Source organism: Felis catus, chromosome F2 (assembly GCF_018350175.1).
Source record: "Felis catus isolate Fca126 chromosome F2, F.catus_Fca126_mat1.0, whole genome shotgun sequence".
NCBI classification, from domain to species: domain Eukaryota; kingdom Metazoa; phylum Chordata; class Mammalia; order Carnivora; family Felidae; genus Felis; species Felis catus.
Window position 1 is genome coordinate 54,374,194 of NC_058385.1, and position 26,147 is coordinate 54,400,340.

General features: G+C 36.6%; 1 protein-coding gene across 5 annotated transcripts in view; it reads left to right on the forward strand.

Annotated features, from left to right (window-relative positions):
* Positions 1–279: 279 nt before the first annotated feature.
* Positions 280–26,147, forward strand: part of PKHD1L1 (PKHD1 like 1) — a 158,118-nt gene continuing 132,250 nt past the window's right edge. For 2 of the 5 annotated variants that reach the window (XM_045049585.1, XM_023248273.2), the window contains exons 1-10: positions 280–547; positions 2,389–2,478; positions 11,873–12,017; positions 12,960–13,068; positions 14,106–14,163; positions 15,739–15,832; positions 18,727–18,780; positions 19,399–19,472; positions 20,749–20,791; positions 24,657–24,727. In XM_045049585.1, the coding sequence (XP_044905520.1) occupies positions 475–547; positions 2,389–2,478; positions 11,873–12,017; positions 12,960–13,068; positions 14,106–14,163; positions 15,739–15,832; positions 18,727–18,780; positions 19,399–19,472; positions 20,749–20,791; positions 24,657–24,727 (811 nt within the window). In that variant the 5' untranslated portion in view covers positions 280–474. Of the gene's footprint in view, positions 548–2,388; positions 2,479–4,915; positions 5,893–11,872; positions 12,018–12,959; positions 13,069–14,105; positions 14,164–15,738; positions 15,833–18,726; positions 18,781–19,398; positions 19,473–20,748; positions 20,792–24,656; positions 24,728–26,147 lie in introns of those variants that run through there. The other 3 variants (XM_045049586.1, XM_045049583.1, XM_045049584.1) reach the window with 3 other exon arrangements.

Genomic DNA, 26,147 nt, shown 5'->3' on the forward strand with positions numbered 1-26,147 from the left:
AGGAAAAAAACGTGTGGGGTTTGTGCATTAGGTGGACTTTTAGGCCCACCTGGTGATAATAATTAAAGCAGACTGGCAAATGAAAGTGTGTAGGCCTAGAATTGAAGGGGGGTGGGGAGTGGGGTAGGATTCATGGAAAACTTGCCCATTGATCTCTGTTGCCAGATGAAGTGGAGTCATTACACTCATGGGGACAGCCTTCAGACGTCAGCACCCAGGTTTGCCTGTGGAGGTCTGATCACCACAGACCGGTCGGGGCGGGATCAGTTCTCCCGCGCAGGGGAGTGTATCTGCGTGCAAATCCCAGAGGTGCGGCGGGACGGCCGGGGGCGGGGCGGGCCTCGGGTGGCTGAGTTCGCCTGCGTGCGTGGGAAGAGCGTGGCGCGCGAGCGCGTCTCCGCCCGGACCCGAGCCAGACACTGGCTGCAGCTGCGAGTGAGCGGCGCGCGCGGACTCTGCGGGGCTGGCGCGGCGATGGGACACCTGTGGCTCTTGGGAACCTGGGGCCTCTGGGGACTGCTCTTGTGCGCCGCGGACCCCCGCACAGGTAACTCATCCCGGGCACGGTCCGTGCAGACGCAACCCCTGATCCCAGGGGTGGCGTGGGAGAGGCGGGACTGCCTGCCACCAGCCCTGCGCCAAGGCTGCGAGTGCAGCTGCATGGCGATCCTGCGGACCTGGGACCTGCAGGGCAGGCCTAACAGAGAGACAGAGACAGAAGAGAAGAGGGATTGCTCTGAAGTCTTAAGAGTTCCTGCGTGAATTATGAAACCTCACAGCCCCTACCCCCAAGTGACTCCATTGAAAAAGACACTGAAACTTGGCTGGAGGTGGGGATGGGGGACACAGTCTGAGTCCTCTCTCTTCTCACCCTTTTTGGGTCCCTTTCCCCCAAGGTATGGAGAGCAGTGCCCCCCCCCCCCCCACCAGCTTAGGACAGGAATGGATCTCTGTGACTGGTGTCAGTCACTTTCAGGGGCAGCTGCCCTGTGCCTTCAAAGTAATACCCAGGAGAGAGTTGGAAGAGATGATAAGATAAGAAATTGGAGTTGTCCGTGAAGATAACGGGAGGATGAACCTGAGATAGGTGAGGAGCAGCACGGTCTTGGAGATAGGGTTCAGAGTCCTTACTGGAGTTTCCTACTCTTGGCTGTGAGCTGGTGGGAGTTATAAATGTGCCTGAAGCAGGATCAGTCTTGGAGCTCTTGGCAAAGTCAGACCTAAATTACAGACACATCTGAAGTCCATACTAAACTTTTTGCATGCAGGAATGGACTATACGATTATAATTTCTTTAACCTTTTCTCATATATCCATTTTAAACAGTAATTTGTGTGGCCTTTCTTTTTGGTCTCCATTTAAATTTTTCCACCCACTTTGAGAATTGTTACTGAATCTTATAAGTACCAGATTTGTATAGTTTAAGCAGAAAACGAACTCTTGTAGCCAATGTGTATCTTTGAGTTGTTTTAAAGCATACTTCCAGTTCTCCAAAGAAGCAGTCCACTCACCCTTGTGTATGCAGAGGCCCCTCCCTGTTTCTAGACCTCTTTATCTTTCCCAAACTTGGTCCAGGCCAGCTATTTACATTGGCCCTGCAAGATGCAGCCGGGGTGCCCCTTCTTTCAAGAAGCCAGTATGACCCAAGCAGTGTGGATGAAGTGCCCCTTCTTAGTCACCCATGGCCCCTGTGCTGTCTTCTGTGTGCTGTCACTCTGTGCTGTCTATCCTAACTTTTGGAAAGTTGGGACTGTCAATACATTTGTATATCCCCAGGAACCTTACACCATTCATTGAATGAGTTAGGGACCATTAGAGTAAGAACTTACTATCATCAGGAGGCTGAAAAGATCCCAGAAATTATCCTCCCTAAAGTCTTACTCTGTCACAGAAAACAATTTCTTCTTAAGACATATCATTACCTTTTGTACCTGGACTATTCTTTCAATTGACCCAGCTTTGCACTTCTGTGCTCTTATAACGAACAACCCTTTTCTCCACAGTATTATTTCTGCAGCATTGTCTGCTGCTGTGTGGGCTGCTAACTGTAGTTATGGAACTGTAGTTAGTGAGCACTACATGAAATTAAGGGTTGGAATAAATCTTTTGTAATATGATAGGTAAGAGTGATGAGAATGATCATGTATTATTCCCACTCTTTGTGGCACCTAAGATAGTACTTTGCATAAAGCCAATGGGTATTAAGTTAATGACTTAGTTTCTGTCAAATCATTGGTTAGTAGTAGAGCCACAAATAGAATATGGGTGTATTTACTTTCAGTCCTGTATCTTCATGATGTTTTTCTGTTAACATTGTAATATGTGGTACCATTTGATGCTTGAAATGAGTACTTGATGCTTTTACTTCTGCACTGTAATATCTTTCAGGTGGCTCCAAAATTATTCCCAAAGTCACAGAAATAATACCTAAATATGGCAGCATAAATGGAGCGACAAGGCTGACTATCAAAGGAGAAGGTAAGGTTGCCTCTTTTTTTCTTTTTCTTTTTCTTTTTTTTTTTTTTTGGCCAAGGTTGAAGCATTTTAAAGACTATATCACATTTAGAGATCTGTGGTTAAAAAAAAAATCCATAAGAGTTGTTTCTCCATTTGGCCAGAATATTAACTCTACCCCTTTGACAACTAACAAAATCCCCAACAATCTCTACCATCCTGATCATCTGAATTCATACTATAATCACTTGCTTAATTTAACTTCCAAGATCTGGATTATAATGACTGAACTGAAAGGAACATTTTTTTAAATGTTTATTCAATTTTGAGAAAGTGAGCATGAGCAGGGGAAGGGCAGAGAGAGAGAGGGGAACAGAGGATCCAAAGCAGGCTCCGCACTGACAGCAGAGAGCCCAATGTGGGGCTCCAACTCAGGAATGGTGAGATCGCTACCTGAGCAAAAGTTGGACGCTCAGCTGACTGAGCCACCCAGGTGCCCCCAAAAGGAAAATCTTGAATCCACCTTGGCAGTTATTTGCGTTGTTCTTCATGGGTCTAATAACATTTAATTTATCTTTATCAAATATAACATTTGGAGGGCTTGGGAAGTAGAATGTTTAATAAGAGGCTGTGATGGATAACTAGAATGTTAATGAAGGCAGAAAGGCAATTAAAAGCAAAACTTTGGATGGCTTCTCCTGCCACCCAGTCCTTTTCATATACTTCATCAAAGTATGGGTTATGTATCACTTTCTCCTTGCCTGGTCATGGATGGAAATATAGTAGGCAATCAGTGAACTTCTTTAATGAACAACTGTTCCTAAGATTAAATATATGGTTCTTTTAGTCCTAAGGCCTTTGCATTCTAAATAATAGTAATATTCTGTTCATGGATTTTTGAAGGATAGGAAAGAAAAGCATTTTTGAAAATACAAAAAACTATTATTTAGTCTTTAAAATAAAAAGACAAATGAGAACCTTTGGGAGTTAGAATGGACAGAGCAACACATTTAATTATTCTGTCATACATACTGAAATGTCTTTTGATACTTCTAAGTAACATTTCTGCAGAATTCGATCTCTCAATGACATATTTAAAATGGTTTATGCCTCTAAATTGTGAAGAATATATTTTGGACTAACGTTTGACTGTTGTTGTTTAGAGCTAAACACCTAAAGCCAATGTATTTGCTGAAGACTAATTTAAAAGAGGCTTTATCCGGAGTTTCCTTGTATTGTAAATTGCTGTTAAGATGTGCTTGAAAGCTATTTGGTTCTTAACAGAGTTTTCAAAGCCATAAAGAAATGCCCAGACTAAAGCAAAGCAAAACACAACAAAATAAAACAGAACAGAACACCACTCAACTATTTCTTTCTGCCTTGAGACCTAAACTTTTCTGATCTAAAAACCATTCTTTGAGATTAAGTACGTAGACCCAGATGGCCCTTAGTTATAAATACAAAACAAAACATTCTATTCTTAAGGTGTTTTGGAAGAACATCTTTATGAATTTAGCTGTAACCTTTGCTCTTACATGGACTTTCTGAGTCACAGTGTATTGTGTGTCACTCGTGTCATGGTGAATTTCTAGTTTTCCCATCTGTCTCAATTGCTGGATGCTCTTGCTAGAGATAGAGGATCATGGGATAGTGAAATCCTATTTGAGTTGCAGATACCTGCATCCCCACCTTGATTTGTCTTCCCTCTTCTTACTTTACCCACGTACTGCAGGTGACTAAAAATGTGTTAGCATATGTCCTTCTCAGAGGCTGAGTCTAAATACTGTTTTATATAGGTTTTCAGGGCCCATGATATATACAGAATGTGTATAGAGCAATGTAATGAATTTACAAAACATACCAGACTTCCAAAGCTAAGTGAATGTGCTACTTGAACAAACTTTTTTGAAGAACTACGTACACATACTCCATCAGTGCTCTCTAACCCATATTTCATGTTTAGAATTGCATGCAGACCTAATTTATTAATCACACAAGAACACTTTCTAAATGGAATTGTCACTGCTAGATGATTACCTAAATGTTGGTCCCATATGACTATATAAATATTTTTGTAAAAGTCATGATGAGAAAATTAAATGTTATAGAAATGTTCGACTTAGAAAGTGAGTTCCTGAAATTCCACCATCTAGAAAGGTCTACCGTTAATATTTTGGTGTATCTACGTGACTTACAGCTATTTCCACATATCATATTCACCATTGCAGGCAGAAATTTGCTGCTGCATTACTTTGTTCTAAAGGCTAGGCTTCAGGAGCCAAAGATATAATTTTACAATTATGTGACCTAAGTAAAAGTGTTTTAAATATTTTTGAAATGTTTATTCATTTGTGAAAGAGAGAGAGAGTGAGACAGAGTGCTAGTGGGGGAGGGGCAGAGAGACAGGGAGACAGAATCCGAAGCAGGCTCCAGGCTCTGAGCTGTCAGCACAGAGCCCAACGTGGGGCTTGAACCCACGAACCACGAGATCATGACCTGAGCTGAAGTCTGGTGCTTAAAAACCCCTAAGTAAAAGTGTCTTGAGCAATGGCATGATCATGGAAATAATTGTGTCTCTGTCTAGGAGGCCTACTTTAATGAGGAGTGTTATCGTTTTGATTAGTTCTGGAGTGTTTCTAACTTTCTTGGCCTTGTTACTTTATATTCATACCTTGTATTTCTCAAATGTCTTTTTTTAATATTTCTCTTAAGTAAGATGGAAGGAGTAGTATTTTACTTTTGGCTTTTTTTTCTAGAGATTTCCCTATTACATATATTTTTGTCTAACCGAAGTATTGAATTATATAGTTTTTATAATGTTATGAAAACACAGGGACTTTTTGGTCCAGTCTGACTGGCTTTTGTTCCATCTCTGCCCCTTCCCACTGTGTGACTGGGGCCGGTTACTCCTCTAAGCCTCAGCTTCCTCATCAGTAACGTGGGATATTAATTCCTACCTGTTGGGGCTGTTGTAAATATTGAAAAGGATGATGTATCTAAGGTACCCATAGATACTATCTGTTCTGTAAACTAGAGCTATTTTATTTTTGCATTTATGTTATAGGTTTGGTTCCATTCTTTAGGAATCATCCTTCATCACACTGCACCTTTCCTTCTCATCGTTTTGAATGTTACAACTTTGGAGTAGGTTTATATGCTTTCAACTCTGCTTTGTTTTTAACTAGAGAAACCCAAACAGCCTGCATTGTGCAAAACGACGACTGGCCTTAACAACACTGACATTTTCCATGATAGCAGCACAGGCTGCTATCAGGAGAACCAGGTTTGTGTGCCTGGCAAGTCTTATCTCCAGTTTTTCTGCAAAAGAAAAAAATACATCAACGTGCCAGGAATTTCCATCTGAAGCTTCAACGTTTTCTGTTTCCAGGGTACACCCAACCCTTCCTGTAATCTTTGTGCTTTGGAGTACTTCCAGAGGTATCTTCTTCATACTCAATTATTTTTTAGAATTATACCTTTATATTGAAATTCTTTCTAGAGGGGATTCTTTTTAACTCTTTGGAGTTAGCTAAAACATTAGAAATATTTCTATAGTTGTTTTTTTAAGTAGAATTTATGAGGATATTTTCAAATCTTACAGATTTGGCCTATGCTTTCCCATAGATTTTACTCCTGGGAGATATGTCTATATATGTGACATAAATACTGTATAAAATTTGTGTATGACATATATGACATTAAATATATATGTGACATTAAGTATATAGATGACATTAAAACAACTCCTAAGCAAAAAAACCAAACAAACAATATCTTCTTTTGTTGGTTTTATTTTTTACAATTGTATTTGCCTTAAGAATGCTTATGAACAGATCTGTGTTACCATATCAATTATGTGGCATGTGCCTAATAGGAAAATAAATACATGCATCACATCCTGAACCACACCACTAGTAAAACTTTCCATGCTTTAGTTAGTTTCCAGCAGCCCTTCTGTGTATTTCAAACTCAACAGGAACTCCAAAGATAAGCATTAGCTGGCAAAAGGAAAGAACACGTTTTCAAGTAGCTAGCTTTCCTCTGTTTTCATGTATCTTTTCAAAATTCCATTTTAGCAGTAACTGCCATCCTAGAATCAAAGCTTCAGATTCAATGCAGATATCTTTTACATGTTAAATTGATACTTATATTTGAACTTTAGCCTATGTTGGATAAGTTCTGTTTGTTTACGGTTTATGCTTAGAGGAAGAAAGCAGTATTTATTGAAATCCTTCCCCGTTGTTGAGTTCTGCTTATGTTTTCTATGTTTAAAGGACAGGAGAAGAGCTAAGAACATAGAGTCTGGAGGAAGTTATGTATGGTAATGGGTAATAGCTTTGTAATGAACATTTTTAATGTTATTTTTCTCCCAATATCATGTGTGCCAGGTTGACATCTACAATTAGATTCGAATCCTAACCACCCACTTATTAGTTTTGTGTTATTTATAAAAAGGAATATTAATACTGAACTTAAACTTCAGGATTTTTGTGACCAATAATAAGAGCAAATATCATCTGAGCTCTTAACATGTGAGCCAAGCACCAAGCTAAGCAATATATACAATCCTTGGTTAGTCTTCCTACAATCTAATAAGTGTGTTATTATGTTCATTTTTCTGATGAGGAGACTTAAGAATGAGAGAGTTTATGTCTAAAATTCTAATGCCCAAAGTCATACAACAAGGACATGTGGAGTTGGGATTTTACCCAGGATGTCAGGGTTCCTTTAAAAGCACTATCTCCTGGGGCAGCTGGGTGGCTCAGTAGGTTAAACCCCAACTCTTGATCTCAGCTCGGGTCATGATTTCACTGTTCGTGGGTTTGAGCCACGCATCGGGCTCTGTGCTGACATTGTGAAGCGTGCTTGGAATTCTCTTTTCTCTGTCTGCCCTTATCCTGCTTGTTCTCTCTCTCTCTCTCTCCAAATAAATAAACTTAAAAAAAAAAATAAATAAAAATAAAAGCACTATCGTCTAACATGTAGCTTTACCAGAGCTGGGGCTTTGGGGCTTTGGCATTTGATGAACCTCTAGCACAGTGTAGTCCTACTTCCAGTCCTACCTTAGACAAGGCAATATTCATGTTTTCTCACGGACTTTTTAGAACACCGAAAGTGTTCAATACTTTAAAAAGAAGTCACGCCACAGATATCTGTCAACCCCAATTCAGCCACTTCAACTATTAAAGGTTGTTAATTGTGAGCACTTGTGGTAGTAGTGATTGTTTTCTGAAACAAGCTGCAAAACTACTGACAATTTAAAGCAAGTACTTAATATTGATTTTTTCTAACATTAGTAATATATACACAGGATTTAGAGTTAAATCTACATCTTTGGGTTTAATATTTTTCATGGCTTGCAGATTTTAAGTTTATTATGGTACTGTGGGACAATATGCTATGTAGGGATTAGGTTCTGAAATTCAGGTAACTTATAAATTTACATTAATGACATGTATGCAAAGGAAAAAAATTCATAATTAAAAAATATCAGTCATCAATTTGGCAATAGTGCTGTTTTAATGTTAAGCACTTGTGATATTTAGAAAAAAATAACATTTAAAAACGCACATACTTTTTAAAACTAAGAATTTAGGAATTTTAGATTTTGAAGTGGTCAACTACTGCTCATTTACTAACTTAATTTTATTCCAGAAAATATTATAACATTAACAAATTCATATATTCACTCTGCATGTTAGAATACTAAGTATCTTTTAAACATTTTTATTAGAAGAATATTTAATTATAGGATTTAATCAATAGAACATTATCCAATTAATCTTAACCAAAGATATTATTTCTTGGGTTATTTTCAAAATTGAATGTTATTCCAACTATATAAAATACTTATCTGTGGCATAAAATTACTTAATGGATATTTAACTACTTCCAGATCTATTCTGGAATTTTCATATATTTATAGTAAGTTTAAAATAATTTTCATCAATTAAAAAATAATTTTCTACTCTGTTTCACATCATCCATTTCTCTGGTTCTATTGAATCACACCCATTAGCATGCAAGCATACTGTTATTTCACCAACCTAAAAAAAAGCAAGAGCAAAATCATCAAGTTTCCTCTTGCCCCGCAACCCCCTTCTGGCTACCACCCACGTCTCTGCTTCTGTGTACAGTAAAACACCCCCGAAAGGTATAAGTTTCTCTTCACTGATTGTCCTCCAATATTCTCTTGACCCCATGCCAATTATTTATCCATTGATCACTGAAATAGCATCTTCACTGCTGCCCCTCATCTATATTCTCAGAATAGAAGCTAGTGAATCTTAGAAGCTAGTGAATCTTAGAAAATGTAAGTCACATCATGCCCCTCCTCTTCTATGAAGCCTCTAGTGCTTTCTCACTCATAAAAATAATCTAAATGCCTCAACTTCTGGTCCCATGTCCTACCACTCTTCTCACACATACTTCTCCAACCGTGCTTGCTAATTCTTGAATCCAGAAACATGTTCCCAGTAGAGAACCCTGAACATCATGTTCCCTCTATCTAAAATGCACACACCATAGATAGTCTCCTGGCTTACTCCTTCCAAAAAGCTTTCTTGACCATTTATGTCACATGCCTCCTATATCCCAGAAACAGGGTTTGAAATCAGAAACAAGAAGGTCTTGGAAACAGGCACGTGAAGGGGCTCATGGTATGAGCACAAAGTATGCAGATCTGTATGTCTCAAGTTAATTCCTGCAAGAGAGGATCCCCCACAGAGGAAACAGAGCAACCACGTTGATGGAGTGACTCATTCAGGAACTTCTCTCTTTGTCCACCTCAGTGCTTGTGCAATGGGCCCATGAACAGAGGGGCCATGAGGTGAAGGCCATGGGCCAATACCATGGACTCCCTTTTCCCGAGGCTAAGCTGCTCACTGCAGTTGCTGAATACCTGACCTGCCAGTAGCAGAGACCAATACTAAGCCCTCAATAGGGTCCATCCCTCAAGAAGTCCACCACCTATTTAGTCACAAGTTGATTGCATTACTCCCCTTCTTTCATGGAAAGAGCAAAGATCATTATTGCAGGAACAGACACTTCGGATATAGATTTTGCCTTCTCTATCCACAGTGCCTCTGCCAGTTCCATCTTAGAGCTTCCAGAGTCTGAGTTATTGCCATGAAATTCCACAGAATAGTGCCTCATAACAAAGAAAACATTTTATAGTGAAAAAGTTGTAATTATTGGCACATGACCACAAAACCTGTGTTACCCTGAAAGATGTGGCCTAGTAGAATGATGGAATGGTCTATAACAGATAAGTCAGCTATAAAAGGGGTCTATAAAAGATCCCAGCTAGGAAACAACGTTCTGTGGGATGAGATGCTAGCCTCCATCATATGCCATATGCATGGAGCCATGGCAGATACATGCTGCTGTTTCCCAAGAGACAGAACACTTGGAGCTGGAAAAAAATGGTTACTCTCTGTTAGTATTGCTTCCAGTGATCTGGAAACTGAATCTGTGCTTTCTGTCCCTACAGTTTTAGATTCTGCTGGATTATAGAATGCTTTTTCTTTCTTTCTTTTTTTCTTTTTTTCTTTTTTTCAGAGAGAGAGAGTGTGTGCACATGAGCTGGTGGGGTAGGGACAGGGAGAGAGGGAAACAGAAGATTTGAAGTGAGCTCCATGCTGAAAGCAGAGAGCCCAATGAGGGGCTCAAATTTACGAACTGTGAGATCATGACTTAAGCCATAGTTGGACACTTAACTGACTGAGCCATCCAGGCACCCCTAGAGAATGCTTTTGCCAGGGATCCCTGTATGGCTTCCACTGAACTGAAACTACCACTACTACTTGATCTGTTTGAATTCATCAAACATAATTAGCAGACTACTAGAGATAATCAGTACTGATGATCATGGAGAGGTAGGGTTGCTTTCCCTAATGGAGATAGGGAGGAATATGTCTGGAATTCAGGGTATTAATGGAGTATCTCTTGGCTTCTGTGTCCAGTGATAACTGTGAATAGACGATTGTGGTAACCATAGCCTAACAAGGGCAAGGCAATTAAGGGCTCAGACCCTCAGTATGAAGGATAGTGTCACTCCATTAGTTGAAGTACTGGTTAAGGGTAAGGAAATCTATGTGTGGTAAAAAAAATAAAATGGGTATGGTGAATATTCATTATAGCCTCAGGAACCATTGTGTTAGTGTGGCCTGTATCTTGCCCCACTAACTTTCTGGTATTAAATCTTTAGCAGAGCTCTTGGCTTGAAAATGGATTGTACTTAAAATGTGGGGCATAAGCATGTCTATATGTTGTGAAGAGTTGACTGTAAGAGGTGTCTTTTACACTCAGCTTCACATCCTCTTGTTCTCACCTCTAATGCTAGCCACAGCTATGGCAAATAGTCCCTCATATACTTTGACAAAGTCTATGCTTGTAGCTCTTGCCTTCTGTGCCCATAGCATGTCTTTGTCTATTGTCCCAGGGCTTCACTGATGCAATGACTTGGGACATTGGAATCCATATGGCATGTGGACATATGTGCAGCCCGAAAGTGCAGGAAAAACCCTTTTCCCCTAGGGAGAACTCTCAACTAATGCGACAGGATTTGATGAAGTGATGTTTATTGCCATTGATTCTTTGATTCCGAGAGGTAGTCTGTAGTTTCCTTGGAAGTTTCCAGCAAGATTGAACCCCAGCTGTGCTTTTGGCTCAGGTTTTCTTTCTTCAGGTTTTATTCTTTTGTCCCAAAGGGGTCATCACTTGAATAAACCATTTGCTTGCAAGTTCTCACCTCAGATTTTGCTTTTTAGGAACTCAAAGTTAAGATTCCATCCCTTATAAAATAGTGTTCGCCTCATCTACTCTTCCTACCCCACCAGGCCTGCTTGGTTTCATAGCAGTTATCCCCAGCAGATATAGCAATTGGTGCACGTCTGTTTTCTCCAGCCTTGCACACCCTACCACTGGAATCTAAGCTATTTAATTCCATGCCTAACAAATAATACATTCTCAAGCATTACTTTTGTGGAGAAATGAATTGAAAGCAATTTTTTATGCTTCCAAGGAGGATTATTATCATTGGGATAAATACAAAATAGGTTAACTGCTTACTTTAGTACTATTCCTTATTATTTATTGATGATTCAGTACTGAATGACAATTCTTAGATCTTTGAAAACAGAATTCCATTAATAATAATTCAGTGTTTTGGGGCGCCTGGGTGACGCAGTCGGTTAAGCGTCCGACTTCAGCCAGGTCACGATCTTGCGGTCCGTGAGTTCGAGCCCCGCGTCGGGCTCTGGGCTGATGGCTCAGAGCCTGGAGCCTGTTTCCGATTCTGTGTCTCCCTCTCTCTCTGCCCCTCCCCCGTTCATGCTCTGTCTCTCTCTGTCCCAAAAATAAATAAAAAACGTTGAAAAAAAATTTAAATAGTAATTCAGTGTTTTTACCTTTCCAGGTTTTGCTCAAGCAAACCAGTTTAACTATGGAGTTGATAACGCTGAGTTGGGAAACAGTGTGCAATTAGTTTCCTCTTTCCAATCATTTTCTTGTGATGTAGAAAAGGATTCAAGTCATTCAACTCAAATTACATGCTATACTAGGTATGTTTTATACTACCTTTAATAAGAATATCTTTTTCATATACATATTAGTTTTATATAGTTTTTTATATAATCTGGATATTAATAATATTTTCTGATGATCAGCTGTCTTTATTTCATGTAGTTTAGACTATTTTATAACTTTATTGTATTGAGTTGTAATGCTCTTTCCACATATTGGCACAATAAAATATATTCTAAATATTCTCCCAGGTTATTATAGCTATTATCTTATCATTGTTGATCCCTTTTAGAAGATAAATGGCTACTATTAAATCATAATGATGCTCCTCAAAATATCAAAATTATGCTTTCCTGTCTGATTTAATCAATTTTGTTCAAAGTCTTGATGTAATCATTAAGATTAAAGATGATCATTTTGTAGAGTGACATTTCAAGTTCTTTACTATCAGCCCAAAATGATGTTTGTTATTAGCAACTTAGAGGAAAAAATTAATCATTATAAATGGCAACTTTTACTAATAAGACAGGTAGCATGTATTCTAGAGGATTTCATCTACATTGAGCTTGTTGGCTATTTTTCAGCAGCAAAAACTTTCTTAGAAATTTGATCAAACTTTTTAAAAAGCAAATCATAGCATAACTGTACCAAGGTGACAATGATAGCGTTTCAAGTTATTATTCTTACATTTGTTAATACATTTGTTTTCCTCCTCAGTACGCACCAGTGCACTTAGAATAAGCATTTGCCTGAGGTCCATGATGCTAGAATCTGCAGTACAGAGTTCAGGATGGACCTCTCTCCATAATATAGAATGGAATTCTAATAATATAGAATGGAATTTAGCTGTGCGTCAATTAGAATTTTTGACACTTTGTTTTCAAAAATGACTTGTAGTCTGGGGCAGTATTTTTTATTGATGGTATACATGAAATAAAAGGGTCATTGCATTCCTTATATGTTCTTCATTTGCTTTGCAGAGCAATGCCAGAAGGTTCCTACACCGTGAGAGTCAGTGTGGATGGGGTTCCTGTTACAGAAAGTAATACCTGCAGAGGTCGCCTTGACAGCTGGGCATGCACCTTCAATGTACATGGGATCTCCTCTTTAGCTTAACGGATAATCGATCTCGTGCTTGCTTTCTTGCAGAACTGGGCTTTTATTTTTTAATTTTAAAGATTGTTATCTTTTCCACATTTAAAAAATATACTAGCAGGTAGCTAAGGATAACTTCACTCAGGTTTAATTATCTTCTATAGTAGTGGAATCTCTTTTATCATTTATTTGTTTCCCTCTTTATTTTTACTATTGAATTAAACTTTTAAACTTTAAATTGTTTCCTCACTCATACTGTTTTTTCTCTTTCTCCATTTCTACTCTTAGTTTGATTTTCCTTTTCTTATTGTCATTGGATTCATCTTCATTTTAAATAGCCTATTTTTCCTTTCTTTATAATTTCTAATGTAAAGAGATGAAATATAACTGCACGTACCATAGAAGTCATGCAAAATGTAATTACCCTATATAGAGTTATTTACAATAATACATTTCTTCTAAGGATAATCCATATATTTTTAAAAATTATGTGTGTCTATCAAAAGTATTAGAGTTTCCATCACCCTTGTGGGCTCCCTGGACTTCTGCTCTCTCCCAATTCCAATCATGTTTGTCACAATTCTTAAGAATTATACCTGCATTACTCTAGAAAGTTATCATTAGTTTAGTTACTAAAGCTTAACTTTGATGGACTTTTGCCAGGTTTTGCTTCTGTTTATGAAATATGCTTTGTTATTTTTTCTCCATTGGCTTAAATAAAAGGAGGCTTTCTGTAATTTTATTTCACCAAATTCCTAAAAGTTGTTACCAGGGAACCTTATTACTAGGGTTTGACTTACACTGATAACGAAGGATGATTGAATGTGAAAATTCCAAGCTAAAAACATTTTGAAATGAAAGAAGATTTTTAGTGGCTAAGGAAAAGATCTTGAATAATCAGAATAATATTCTAAACCCTATTTTCTTATATGTAAAAAGATATATTTTGTAAAGTCATATTATGGATATTGTTTAAATGTAAATAATGTAAGGAGCAGAGATACTAGCTTATTGACAGTATTATTTTACAGGCAAAAAGTTTCAGAACCCCAACAATAAAGAGCATCACACCTTTATCTGGAACTCCAGGTCTGTTATAAGACAGCTGAAATATTTTTTTTGTTTGTGGTCTTTAATTTTTAGTATATAAAATTATTATATCTGATAATTTATAAGTAATATTTCTTTTTTATTAAAATATTTATTTATTTTGAGAGAGAGAGAGTGCACATGTGTGAGTGCGGGAGGGGCTGAGAGAAAGGAAGAGGGAGAATCCTAAGCAGACTTCTCACTGTCAGTGCAGAGCCCAGCGCAGCTCAGACTCACAAACCGTGAGATCACGACTTGAGCTAAAACCAAGTTGAATGGCAAACCGACTAAGCTATCCAGGTGCCCTAAATAACACATTTCTGATTGTACAATAGCTCTCAATATTGTCTCAAAAATGATTTTCGGTGGATGCATATGAATCTGCTATAAAGTATTTAACTATACCCCTATCGGACATTTAGCTGGCTTCCACTTCATTATAGTTATAATTATACCAGTGTATAATCCCAACAGGAATATGTGAAAATACCCTTTTCTATACTCTTGACAATTTTAAGTACTAATTTTTTTCAAGTATTTATATGAAAAATATAGTAGCTTATTTCTAATTTTTCCAGTTCTTGATTTATGCAGTTAAATTTACTCATTTATGGGGCGCCTGGATGGCTCAGTCAGTTGGACGTCCAACTTCGGCTCAGGTCATGATCTCACAATTTGTGAGTTCAAGCCCCACGTCAGGCTCTGTGCTGACAGCTCAGAGCCTGGAGCCTGCTTCGGATTCTGTGTCTCCTCTCTCTGCCCCTCCCCAACTGTGCTCTGTCTCTCTATGTCTCTCAAAAAATAAATAAATGTAAAACAAAAATTAAAAAAAAATTACTCATTTATGTACATTTATTGACCATTTGTATTTCTTCTTTTATAAATTACTTCTTCATCACATTGGTTTAATTTAATGCTAGTCAATTTTTCCGTATTAAGTTACAAAAATTCTTTATATTTTAAAGATATATATATCTTTATGTGGAAAGTATTTTTTTTAATTTACCATTTACTTTTAAATTTCATTAATGGTTTTTCTTGTCATTAAGACATTTTTTATTTTCTAAATTAAATCTATAGCTCTTAACCATTGTCATTTCTTCATTCATTTTATGCTGTAGAAGGCTCTACCACCTCAAATTATATAGATATTTTATAAATTTATACTTATTTTTCAAGAGTTTTTATGGTTTTAGTTTTATATTTAATTTTTATTTCTCTCAGGATTTATTTATTTTTTTTGGTAAAGATCTTATTTATTTTTTCAAATATGTCATTCATGACCCAGGCAGTATTTATTGAATAATTCATTCTCTTTTTCATGAAAAACTTCTTTAATAAATACTTTAATAAATACTATCTATAAATACTTACAGATAGTGCTTTAATACCATAAATACTCATGTTTTATTGTATTTGCTAGAACTTTCAGAACAATGGTAAACAATAGTGATGAACATGGGATATAAGTATCTGGATGCCTGTTTTATTGGGAATACCTCTGATGTTGGGTATTAAGTGTATGGGTGTATGGGTAGATAATCTTACACAGATTTTTTTGTTTGTTTGTTTTAGGCACACTAATAACTATCCAAGGCAGAATCTTCACTGATGTCTATGGAAGTAATACTGCATTAAGCTCAAATGGGAAAAATGTTAGGATTTTGAGGTAAATTTTTGATGTGGAAACATATGCTTATCATGGTATCTCATGATGTGATATTCCAAAATTAATGGGGCCAATGATATTAAAAATCACTACAATGTGATGGGATTAAGCATTGTATTTTCAGCCACATTATAGGAAGAAAAGTAGATTATTAGATGATTCATCCATCAACATGGAAGCAAAGGGCCAATATGCCATTCTTTTTTGGTTTGATGTAATTCTTTTTTTTTTCTTTAATGGATATTATTAATGGAAGGAACATGGAGGCAAGTTCAATAGTAATTGAGTTAGTCATAGAACTTTATTACTGGATAACTTGTTACCTAATCTAACTGCCTCAATTTGTATATATATGTAGCTGTGTAGCTTGGAGGTTTATAGCTTAGTCAAGATCAGTGGGATGCGGGAAGACGGGGGGAACCGAAGCCTCCTAACATGCAGTTTGGCCCTTTTTCTTCTACCCCATGGTGCATGGGAGAGTGCTGAAACTGAAAATAGTTAATAACTTATAGTGACAGTGTAGGATTTGAACACTGGTTCCTCTGTTTACCAGCTATGGACCAGATGGTAATATTGGCTACTTACCTAATATCAAGAAATAATTGTCCACATTTTGGACCAGAAACTAGCATTGTCACTAGCATTATCTTTCTGTAGCATAGGTGTGCTATACCTATTTCAGTCCTGCCTTGGAAGACATAAAGCCCTCTTCATTTGCTATAGAAGGAAGTACAGAATCAGTACTATGGCTTTGAAGAGGCTCCATGCTTATCGAATACATGTATAAAATGGATAAATAAATTAGATAAAAATTCATACAGCAATTAGAGGTTTTTTTAAATACTGAAAAGGTGATACATATGTATACACACATATGAGTATATAACTGTGAAAAGCAAGTAATTTGAGAGGTTTTGCTAAATGAAACAAAGGTAATTTAGGTGGCATTCTGTGAGGTAGAACTCAAATCACATTTGTATACATGTGTAATACTCTGGAAATGTTTATATTGTTTCCTTACATATAATAAAATAAATACTAAATAGAGAAAAAAATACTTAACATTTTGTATAGATAGTTTAGCATAAAGATTTTGTTTGCTTCCATATAGTTGAATGCCGTGAATGGCTTATATTCTAATTCTTAGATGGTATTTTCTAAGTCATCCTTTCCTATAATAATGCCAGGAAATAGAAAGCTTAACCTTCAAGAAGATTCCTTTTTTCGCAATTGTAGCTGAAATTTCTTATGTTTAGTACAGGGGAATGGATAGAAATTATTTCATGAAATCACAGGACTGCAGTCAGCAGCGACCTAGAGATCAGGCTACCTAGCCCTTATATCCTGGAGACCCTGAGATACTATATAAATGTAGAAAAACTTTTCACACACCTATTGATGTGAGAGGTGAAGAAGGTCTTAGAACTGCATTTATCTCATTTCTACCATCTTAATTGTGACACCAAGTACCCCCAAAGCAGTTTACTGGGCTTGATTCCCTTAGCAGGGAGCAGTGGCCATGTTCTGAGCAGGAAGTCAAGACACCAAGGTGTTTAAGCTGCTTCTGCTTCTCACAGGTCTTGTCAATTCAGCCTAATCTCCAAACTCAGACGAGGTACAAATTATAGAGGACACACAAATAACTAACGGACTTGGTACCCACTAAGGAGATTTTGGTATAAAAGATAAGATGGAAAAAATTTTATATATTTAAGGCCAAATAGGGTAGTAATCCCACTGATAGGCAAATCCAGATCACTGTGGGAATCACTGGGCATGGTTAAGAGCACCTGCTGGAGTCCAACTGCCTGGGTTTGAATCCCGAATCTATTCCTTATGGTTGTAGGCTTAAGCAAGCTACTTAACCTTCCTGCCTCAGTTTTTTCATCTATAAAATGGAAGAGTAATAGTTACTAACCCATAAGATGGTTGTAAGGATTAAACATAGTAAATGCCTGTAGGTGTTCGCTGCTAAATTTATTATTTAGATGCAATAAAGTGGGAGGTTAGAAGGAGAATATGAATCCATAAATCTCATACTGGGTACAGTAATTCAGTGTACTTGCATTACAAACCTAATGTAATGATAAAAGATTAGTGTGTAAGAGTATATTAAAAAGCGTAAAGTTCTCTGCAAACTCAAGTCCTAACTTTAAGAGCTCATGCTTGTATCTGCACTTACTTTGAATCTGGGATTTGTTGGCATGGAAGCTGGGTGGTTTGTTCTGAGTGCAGCAAAGAATACAGTACCAGTCATGCCTGCAGGCTTCCAATAGCATCGGGGGTCTGTCACCCTTAAAGCAGTAGGTTGACCTGGTCATCTAGGGAAATGCACAGGCAGATGTTTCCCTCAAGCCTAACCCTGCCTCTTCTCAGCTTTTTATTTCCATTCCAGTGGCATTGAGGATGTTCTTCTTTTCATTCTGATTTCTCTGTGGGCTTTCTGCTGTGGACCTTGTGTAATTCCAACCTGTAGGAATCAAAGGAACATACTTTGTATTACAAAACACAAAATTCTGTTTTGTATTTGACTTAATTGAACTTCTGATGGAAGAGTTCCCATTATCTGTTTCCACATTTTCTGTTCCTGTGGTATTATAACTTTCTAACACACCAAATGTATTATGATTATCATGTTTGTTACCAGGTCTTTCCCAGTTAGAATGTCAGTCCCACAAGAGCAAGATTTTTGTTTTATTCCCTGATGTGTGCTAGTATCTACAGCAGAGACTGCAACATAATAGATGTACAGTAGGTGTTTGTTGAATGAATGAGTGATAATAATAAGTGATTGTGAGAAAAACATAAGGTGTCAGCGAGCTTCGTCAGAGGAGAGCATTTTGAAATGACTTACTAAACATAACTTGATCTTTTCCAATACAATATTTATACAGAGTTTATATTGGAGGAATGCCCTGTGAGCTTCTCATACCACAATCTGATAATTTGTAAGTAATTCAAATAATTTTATTTAGAATATGAATAGTAGGTATAAACATACCAGTGTAAATAGTAATATCTAGCAATACTGTATAGTTGAATACTCTAAAATACAGTTAAAATTATAATATTTTGTATGGTAAATCAGGAGTCATTTATATAGTTAGATGTAACCTGATATCCCCTATTGTCTCCAGTACAGTATGATATGAACTATTATTTAGATTATTCTGTTTTAGGATATTTTGAGAAATATCTTTGTCAACTGACTGTTTCATTTGGTAGTATTTAAAAATATTTAAAAGGAATATCAATGGGGATAGCCAAATTAACTACAAAATAATTATAAACTGAAGCTTTATTCAAGTATCTTCAACCAAGGCTGGGAAATTTTTCATTTTACAGAAATTTTTGTTGTAGCAAAGGTTTCTGTCCTGATAGATATTCTAAAGTCCATAAGATGTTTTCAAGGAAACACAGTTATTTTATTTTATTTTACTTTATTTTATTTTATTATTTATTTGACAATAAATGGATCTTTATTATATAGATACTTAAGGGAAATGCAGTATTTAAGAACTCTATTGTCAATCTAAACTTTGTAATTAACATATATATTTTATTAGGTATGGTCTAAAACTAGATCATCCAAATGGAGACATGGGTTCTATGATTTGTAAGACGACTGGAACCTATATTGGTAAATGTTGATCATCATTCTTCATAATTCTCAGAAATGCCTGACTGACTCTGTTTCCTTGTTTCATATTCTCTTAGACCTCCCCTGCCCTTTCATCCCTTTCTTTTCAACATTTCCTCTTTACCTTGGCTTCTTTTCAGTTTCATGTAAGCATGTATAAATTACCTTTTTCCTAAGGTTTACATTGAGGGTAAACTTCTTCAGATTTCTTTTTTTTTTTTTTTAATTCTTCTGTCACCCAGAAAATTCCATTACTAATTTAGCTGTTTTCCCTTTAGCCTTAATTTTTATGTTGTTTTTTTTTTCCCCTTGGTCTATGTACTCCAGGCACATAAATCTTTCAGTTCTTTTTTTCCAGTTTTATATCGACATAGATCACTATGTAAGTTTAAGGCATACAGCTTGATGGCTTGATACTCACATATTGTGAAATGATTGCCACAGTAGGTTCAGCTAGCATCCATTATAATCTTTAGTTCTAGAATGAGCTTCACTTCATTCTGTCTCAGAGCCTTAACAAGCCTCCTCCCATCTTGAGAATTTCTGATAAAATGTCATGTCTTCAAAACAGCCTTCACTGATGCCCTGCCTTCCACTCTCAAAGTTCACTCTCCCTCTCTTTGATAGCTTTATCACAATTTTTAGCTCTCCGTTTGTGTCATTGCACTTGGCTGTTTCCTCTACTGCACAATATGCTCAGTTTGGAGAACCGAGAGCTCACCCTGCGTCTCTCATCTCCCTAGCAGAGTATCTCCCCCAAATAAATAGCTGTTGAATGAATCAAGGAAATTTGAGGGGTATATGGTTATGCATATGTTCTTTTATCATCCTTCATTCATTATTATATTTCGTCAGGTTTTTCTAGTTATATTTTTAAAAAATTTAAGTTTATTTATTTTTAAGAGAGAGTGTGTGAGTGGGGCACAGGCAGAGAGAGAGGGGGACAGAAGATCTGAAGCAGGCTCTGTGCTGACAGCAGAGAGCCTGATGTGGGGCTCGAACTCACGAACCACGAGATCATGACCTGAACTGAGGACAGACACTTAACCGACTGAGCCTCTCAGGCACCCCTCTAGTTACAATTTTGAGACATCTTAGTGTGTATATTTTAAAATACTTCTTTCAGATAATGTCTTTGAAGATTAATAAATGGTTGTGTAATTACAGTTTTAATTTTAAATGTCTTTACTTTGGTTTTAAATCAGCTTTATAATGTATAGTTATTGTTCTCCTGTGATTGGGAATTTAATTGATTGTCTATTTTAATTAATTCCAGGTCATCACAATGTCAGCTTCATCTTGGATAGTGATTATGGAAGGTAGGTCATTTTGTAAATAATAATTTTCATAATTGAGTCAACTGGGTAAATAAAAGTATATATTTACTTTGTGCTGTAGATCCAGAGATTAAAGAACGGCTAATCACTTTTTTCTCCCAAATTAATATTTAAGGGGTCCGTAACTCCCTTTCTCCAGTTTGTATCTCAGACACAGCCTTTCAACTGTTGGGAAATCTGGCATTACCTAAAACAACAAAATAAATCTTTGATTGTGATATTGAAAAGGGTTCTTTTAGGTCTTACGGCTTTTCTGACTTAATTGTAATTCTTTTGATAACTGAATAGTTCAGTTTTGATGTGAACTAATGTAAGAGTAAATAAAATCCCACAGTTAATATTTCCACATAAAGGTATTCATTTAAAGCATCAAGACATACAGAGTGATGAAAGATGGCAGTTACAGCTCTCAATTGTCCATCTTAGCACCAATGTTAATCACTTATAATCATGATTTTTAATAAAGCTAGAAATCATCTTGGAATCAATCAAGATTTTATTTACTCTTAACATTAGTTCACATCAAAACTGAACTATTCGGTTATCAAAAGAATTACAATTAAGTCAGAAAAGCCGTAAGACCTAAAAGAACCCTTTTCAGTATCACAGTCAAAGATTTACTTGTTGTTTTAGGTAATGCTAGATTTCCCAACAGCTGAAAGGCTGTGTCTGAGGCACAAATTGGAGAAAGGGAGTTATATGTAGATATCCTACATCCTAATTTCACTAAGAAATACTACCATATGTTTATAGAAATATCAGAATATGCAAATCTCAACACATGTTGCAAACCTCATATTACAGATAATAAAGAACATTTAGTCGCAGGCATGGTACTAAGCACTTTACATATATTGTCTAGTTGAATTCTCCCAAAGAACCTATGAAATTGAGTGTTATCATCTCCCCTGTGTTGCACACTGGGAACAATGAGACTCAGGAATGTGAGTAATTTGTCCACGGATATTCAGCCAGTTAGAAGGAGTGCTGGAATGTGAACCCACACAGCCTAACTCCAGGCTCTGAGCATTCCGTTCCAGTGCTCTGCAAAGAGTGATGGAGGGTTACAGCCATAGAACCACATTGGATCACTACGTAACATCCTGATCCAGGATTCTTTGACCATGGCAGGATTACCCCACCTCTCTGTGCATTTGCAAATGTGTGGGGGCATTTGTTGGCTGTCACAGTAACTGGGGCATGCTAATGGCCTTTTATGGGCAGGACCAAGATGTGCCAAACCTAAATGAATTATTCTGCCCAATGTATCATAGTGTCTTCCAATGAGAAAATGAGCCAGTTAACAGAAATCCAAATAAATCATACTATCAAGCCATCCAATACTAACATAGCTGTAGTAGATCAATAATAGGATAAGTCTTTTGATTTCTTTTTTGTTTCTGAAGAGAGATGAATGATTAGAAAAGATTGAAAAAAGATGAAAAAGATTGAGAAGAATGGCAATATTACAATCAAAGTAGATGTTATTCCTCACAGACTGCAAAATAAGGATGATGTTTGATCCTTTCATGCATAGAACTGTAATTGAATTGGTGAGACCAAATCCATTATCATTGTATTTGAGGATCATCTGGTTCCAGACATCCAGAAGGAATAGGTTTATAACAAAGTGATGATTGGATTGCATACTTTATTATAGACCAATACAGACTGGACCAAAACCATGAAGAATATTATGATTCAAGGGCAGACCTTACTGGATGGCATGTAAATGGTACTATGACTCACTGTTGTGATTTCCATGGGGCAAATGACATAGTGTCCCGTGATTTACCAGTTTTTTTTTTTCAGCAGGGACACTACCTACATATGTATATAGGCAATAGGATTTTATTGAAAAAATTAGAAAATCATGTTAGGAGCAGTACTTACTGAGTTTTAAATGATTTCTTGAAACATACTTGCTTTTTTTTAATGCCACTGTCATTCTTCTTCAGGTGAAAAAGATGAATTCTTAGTTCTGAGTCTGTGTGAAAGGTATTAATTACCAAATCCATCATAGATTTCTCAGAGAAATAATTATCTAAAAATAGGTTTGAGTGATCAAGCTTGAATGTGATTGATAAGTATCTATAAATCAGCATGTTGCATTAACATGCCCTGAAACTTTCAATTTTAAAAAGCCAGTAAATTTGCACATAATATAGGCAAAAATATTGCTTAAAATAGTTGATTCTGTGATCTTGGTGTATAATTCCTTTTTTTTTTAAAGCCAGTAGCTTTTCTTTTGTATTAATGTCTCAGAATTGAGGAAACTGTGTTTCTATATAAAACAATCTTAGGACTTTAAGATAACTGGTAAAAATATGGCATATACTTTTTAAAAGCCTAGTTTTATGATTAAATGGCATTAAAAATGTTAAATCATTTTATAAATTAAAAAATCCATATTTTACAAATTTCAGGAGTCTTCCTGAATATCAAATGAACCAATTAAAGACCATCGTGGCTTCCATTCTCTATTTCTTTTAATAGTTCACCTTCTCTCCTCTATTACCCCAAGTTCAAACAACAGCTGTTCCAAACTGATAAGGTTCAGATGAGGCTGCCTTAATTGAGAAATGCCTAGTCATTATCAATGAATTAGTGAAAATCACCTCAGTGTCATACCAAATAAATTACATTCAAATTTTATTTCAGGAGGCAATTTTCCCACCAACTTAAGAAGCAGGGTTAATTTTTCAGACGCAGGATCTGGCCACAGACAATATTTTTGGAGCTGGCATCATTTCAGATCTTTGAGAAATCAATTGAAAGGCTTATAGCATACAAACATGAATCCAGTATGAACTTCTTAAATAACTAATTTAGCATTCAGTATTTGCAGAGACCCTTTAGTCTTGCAAATGTGGATCATAGTGCTTGGGTCAGATTTGTAGTTTACTGTTGGTCTCAACCACAAGATTTGCCTTATCCTTTTAGATTCTAGTTTGGTGTGTTAGAAATATAATGAATGGGCTTTAAGTCTTAATACTTGAATTTCTTAACTTCTCTAATTATGAATTACATTGAGGTAATTAAGGGAACAGCATTTAATTTCTAGGATCAGATTCCTTACCGTCCACGCTCTCCAGGCTATGAAAGTGCAAATCTTATGTCTGTCAAAAAATGTGAATAGGTTCTATGTTTGTGAAGGGTGACTTACCTCTGGTGCGTTACTGTTAACCTGCTTTCATTCATTGTGCTTTCATGCAGATTAGTGAGTGGCAGGAGAAGAGAACTGTGTAGGATACAGGATAGGAGCCAGGGGTCAGGACTCAACTTGCCTGGCTTCAAATTCTATTTCTACCACTTACTCCCCATGTGATTTTGAGTAACAGAAGTAGATTCTCTGACCTGTACCTACCTCATGGGGTTAATGTAAGGATAAAATGGCATAATAAGTTTAAAGCTTAAAAAATCTTAGATTAAAAGCTTAAAAACCTTAGCATGATATCTGGTAAATGTTCAGTAATGTTACTTACTCTGATGTCAAATGGGTTATAAGAGAGAGACGAGGGCTGTCAACACAAGAGCCTGCATGAAGGGTGATCCTATTTTTTTACATTAATATGAATTCTTTACTGAGGTATAATTTGCATATAATAAAATGTACATAATTTAAGTGTGCAGTTTAGTAAGTTCTGACAGATGACTATTTGATTTGTATACTTTTATATTTATGTAACCAATAAGTACATCAAGATATAGAACATTTTTATCTTCCCAAAATGTTCTGTCCATGTCTTTTGCAAATTATGACATGATTTATATCACTAAAAAAATAACATTTTCCTAAAATAAAGTTTATTTTAAAGTAAGGATTTTTACTTTTTTTTTTACACAGGAGTTTCCCACAAAAAATGGCGTATTTTGTTTCTTCTCTAAATAAAATTTCAATGTTTCAAACATATGCAGGTATGTGACCTGTGTGTGTGTGCATGTGTGTGTGTGTATGTGTGTGTGTGACAGAGAGAGAGAAAGAATGAGAGAGACAGAAGGGGGATATGTGTACTTTCACCGAATTGAAGATAATAATGATTTAAGGGTACTATATTAATTTATGTATTGCTAAGAAAGGAAAAGCACACAAGATGGGGAGCCTAATAGGAAGCCCTGACATTAAGCTAAGTCCCTGAAAACTATATTTTAATATTTATTTATTTTTGAGGCAGGGAGAGAGACAGAATGTGAGTGGAGGAGGAGGGTCAGAGAGAGAGGGAGACACAGAATCTGAAGCAGGCTTCAGGCTCAGCACAGAGCCAACATGGGGCTTGAACTCACGAACCGTGAGATCATGACCTGAGCTGAAATTGGATGCTTAATGGACTAAGCCACCCAGGCACCCCTGAAAACTATATTTTAAATAGAAGGTTGAAAAAATAAGGGAAAGACAGAAGAGAAATTTGCATGTCTCTGCTTGGGCTGTGGGTTGAGGGAGGAAAAAAAGTTCTCCACTGTCAGTTTAATCTACAAGGCAGTACTCTCAGATTTATGGTCTCAGTATGGTCCAAAAGAATCCTCAAGCAGATTATAATTTATTGTAATTTACAGAAATCTCAGGTTGGTAGACTCCTAGGAGAGTGTCAAAAGCAAACACAAACCCTCCTGGAAGAATTACACTTCATTCCAGGTCAGGAGTGATTGCTGGAATGGCACGTTCAGATTTCAGAGATGTTCAAACGTGAAGAAAAGTGTCTTGGAATCAATCACATATGACATATCCTGGCTTTTTCTATTTGATGTGAAACTCATATGTAAAAATACAAAGAACTTTGATAGATAGAACTAATAAGAATAAATTTCAATAAGAATCTATCATATATCATACACTGGCTATTTTACTAATATACCTAAAACTTTTATATATGAAGCCAGAAGACTTCCAATCATAGTTAATGTATTACCATATGAGAAAAATACAAATATAAGATGTTGGCCCATAAATAGAAGAAAAACTTATTATTTAAGAGCATAGGTGTAAAGAGGCTGTTCTCTTGCCTTCCTGTGTTTTTTGTTTGAATCAAACACCTCTGCTCAGCCCAGGTTTTCCTTAATTTCTGCATCTTCCATTACCAGTATCTCTTTAGTACCAGTCAGCACTAAAGACTGGTTCCCATGAGATGTAGGTCTCTGTGAGAGCCATATTAATTGTCCTTTTTGCAGGGTTGCACCAGAGACCAAATTGAAACATTTAATTCATTCATTTAGTAATCCAGTGCCTGTGCTGTGCTATGTGCCAAGGCTAGGTAATCTAGAAAATTTATAAAACTCAAGCATTTGGGTTTATGTGTAATGTTCATGAAATTTTATTTAATGTGTTTCTCCTCCCTCTCTC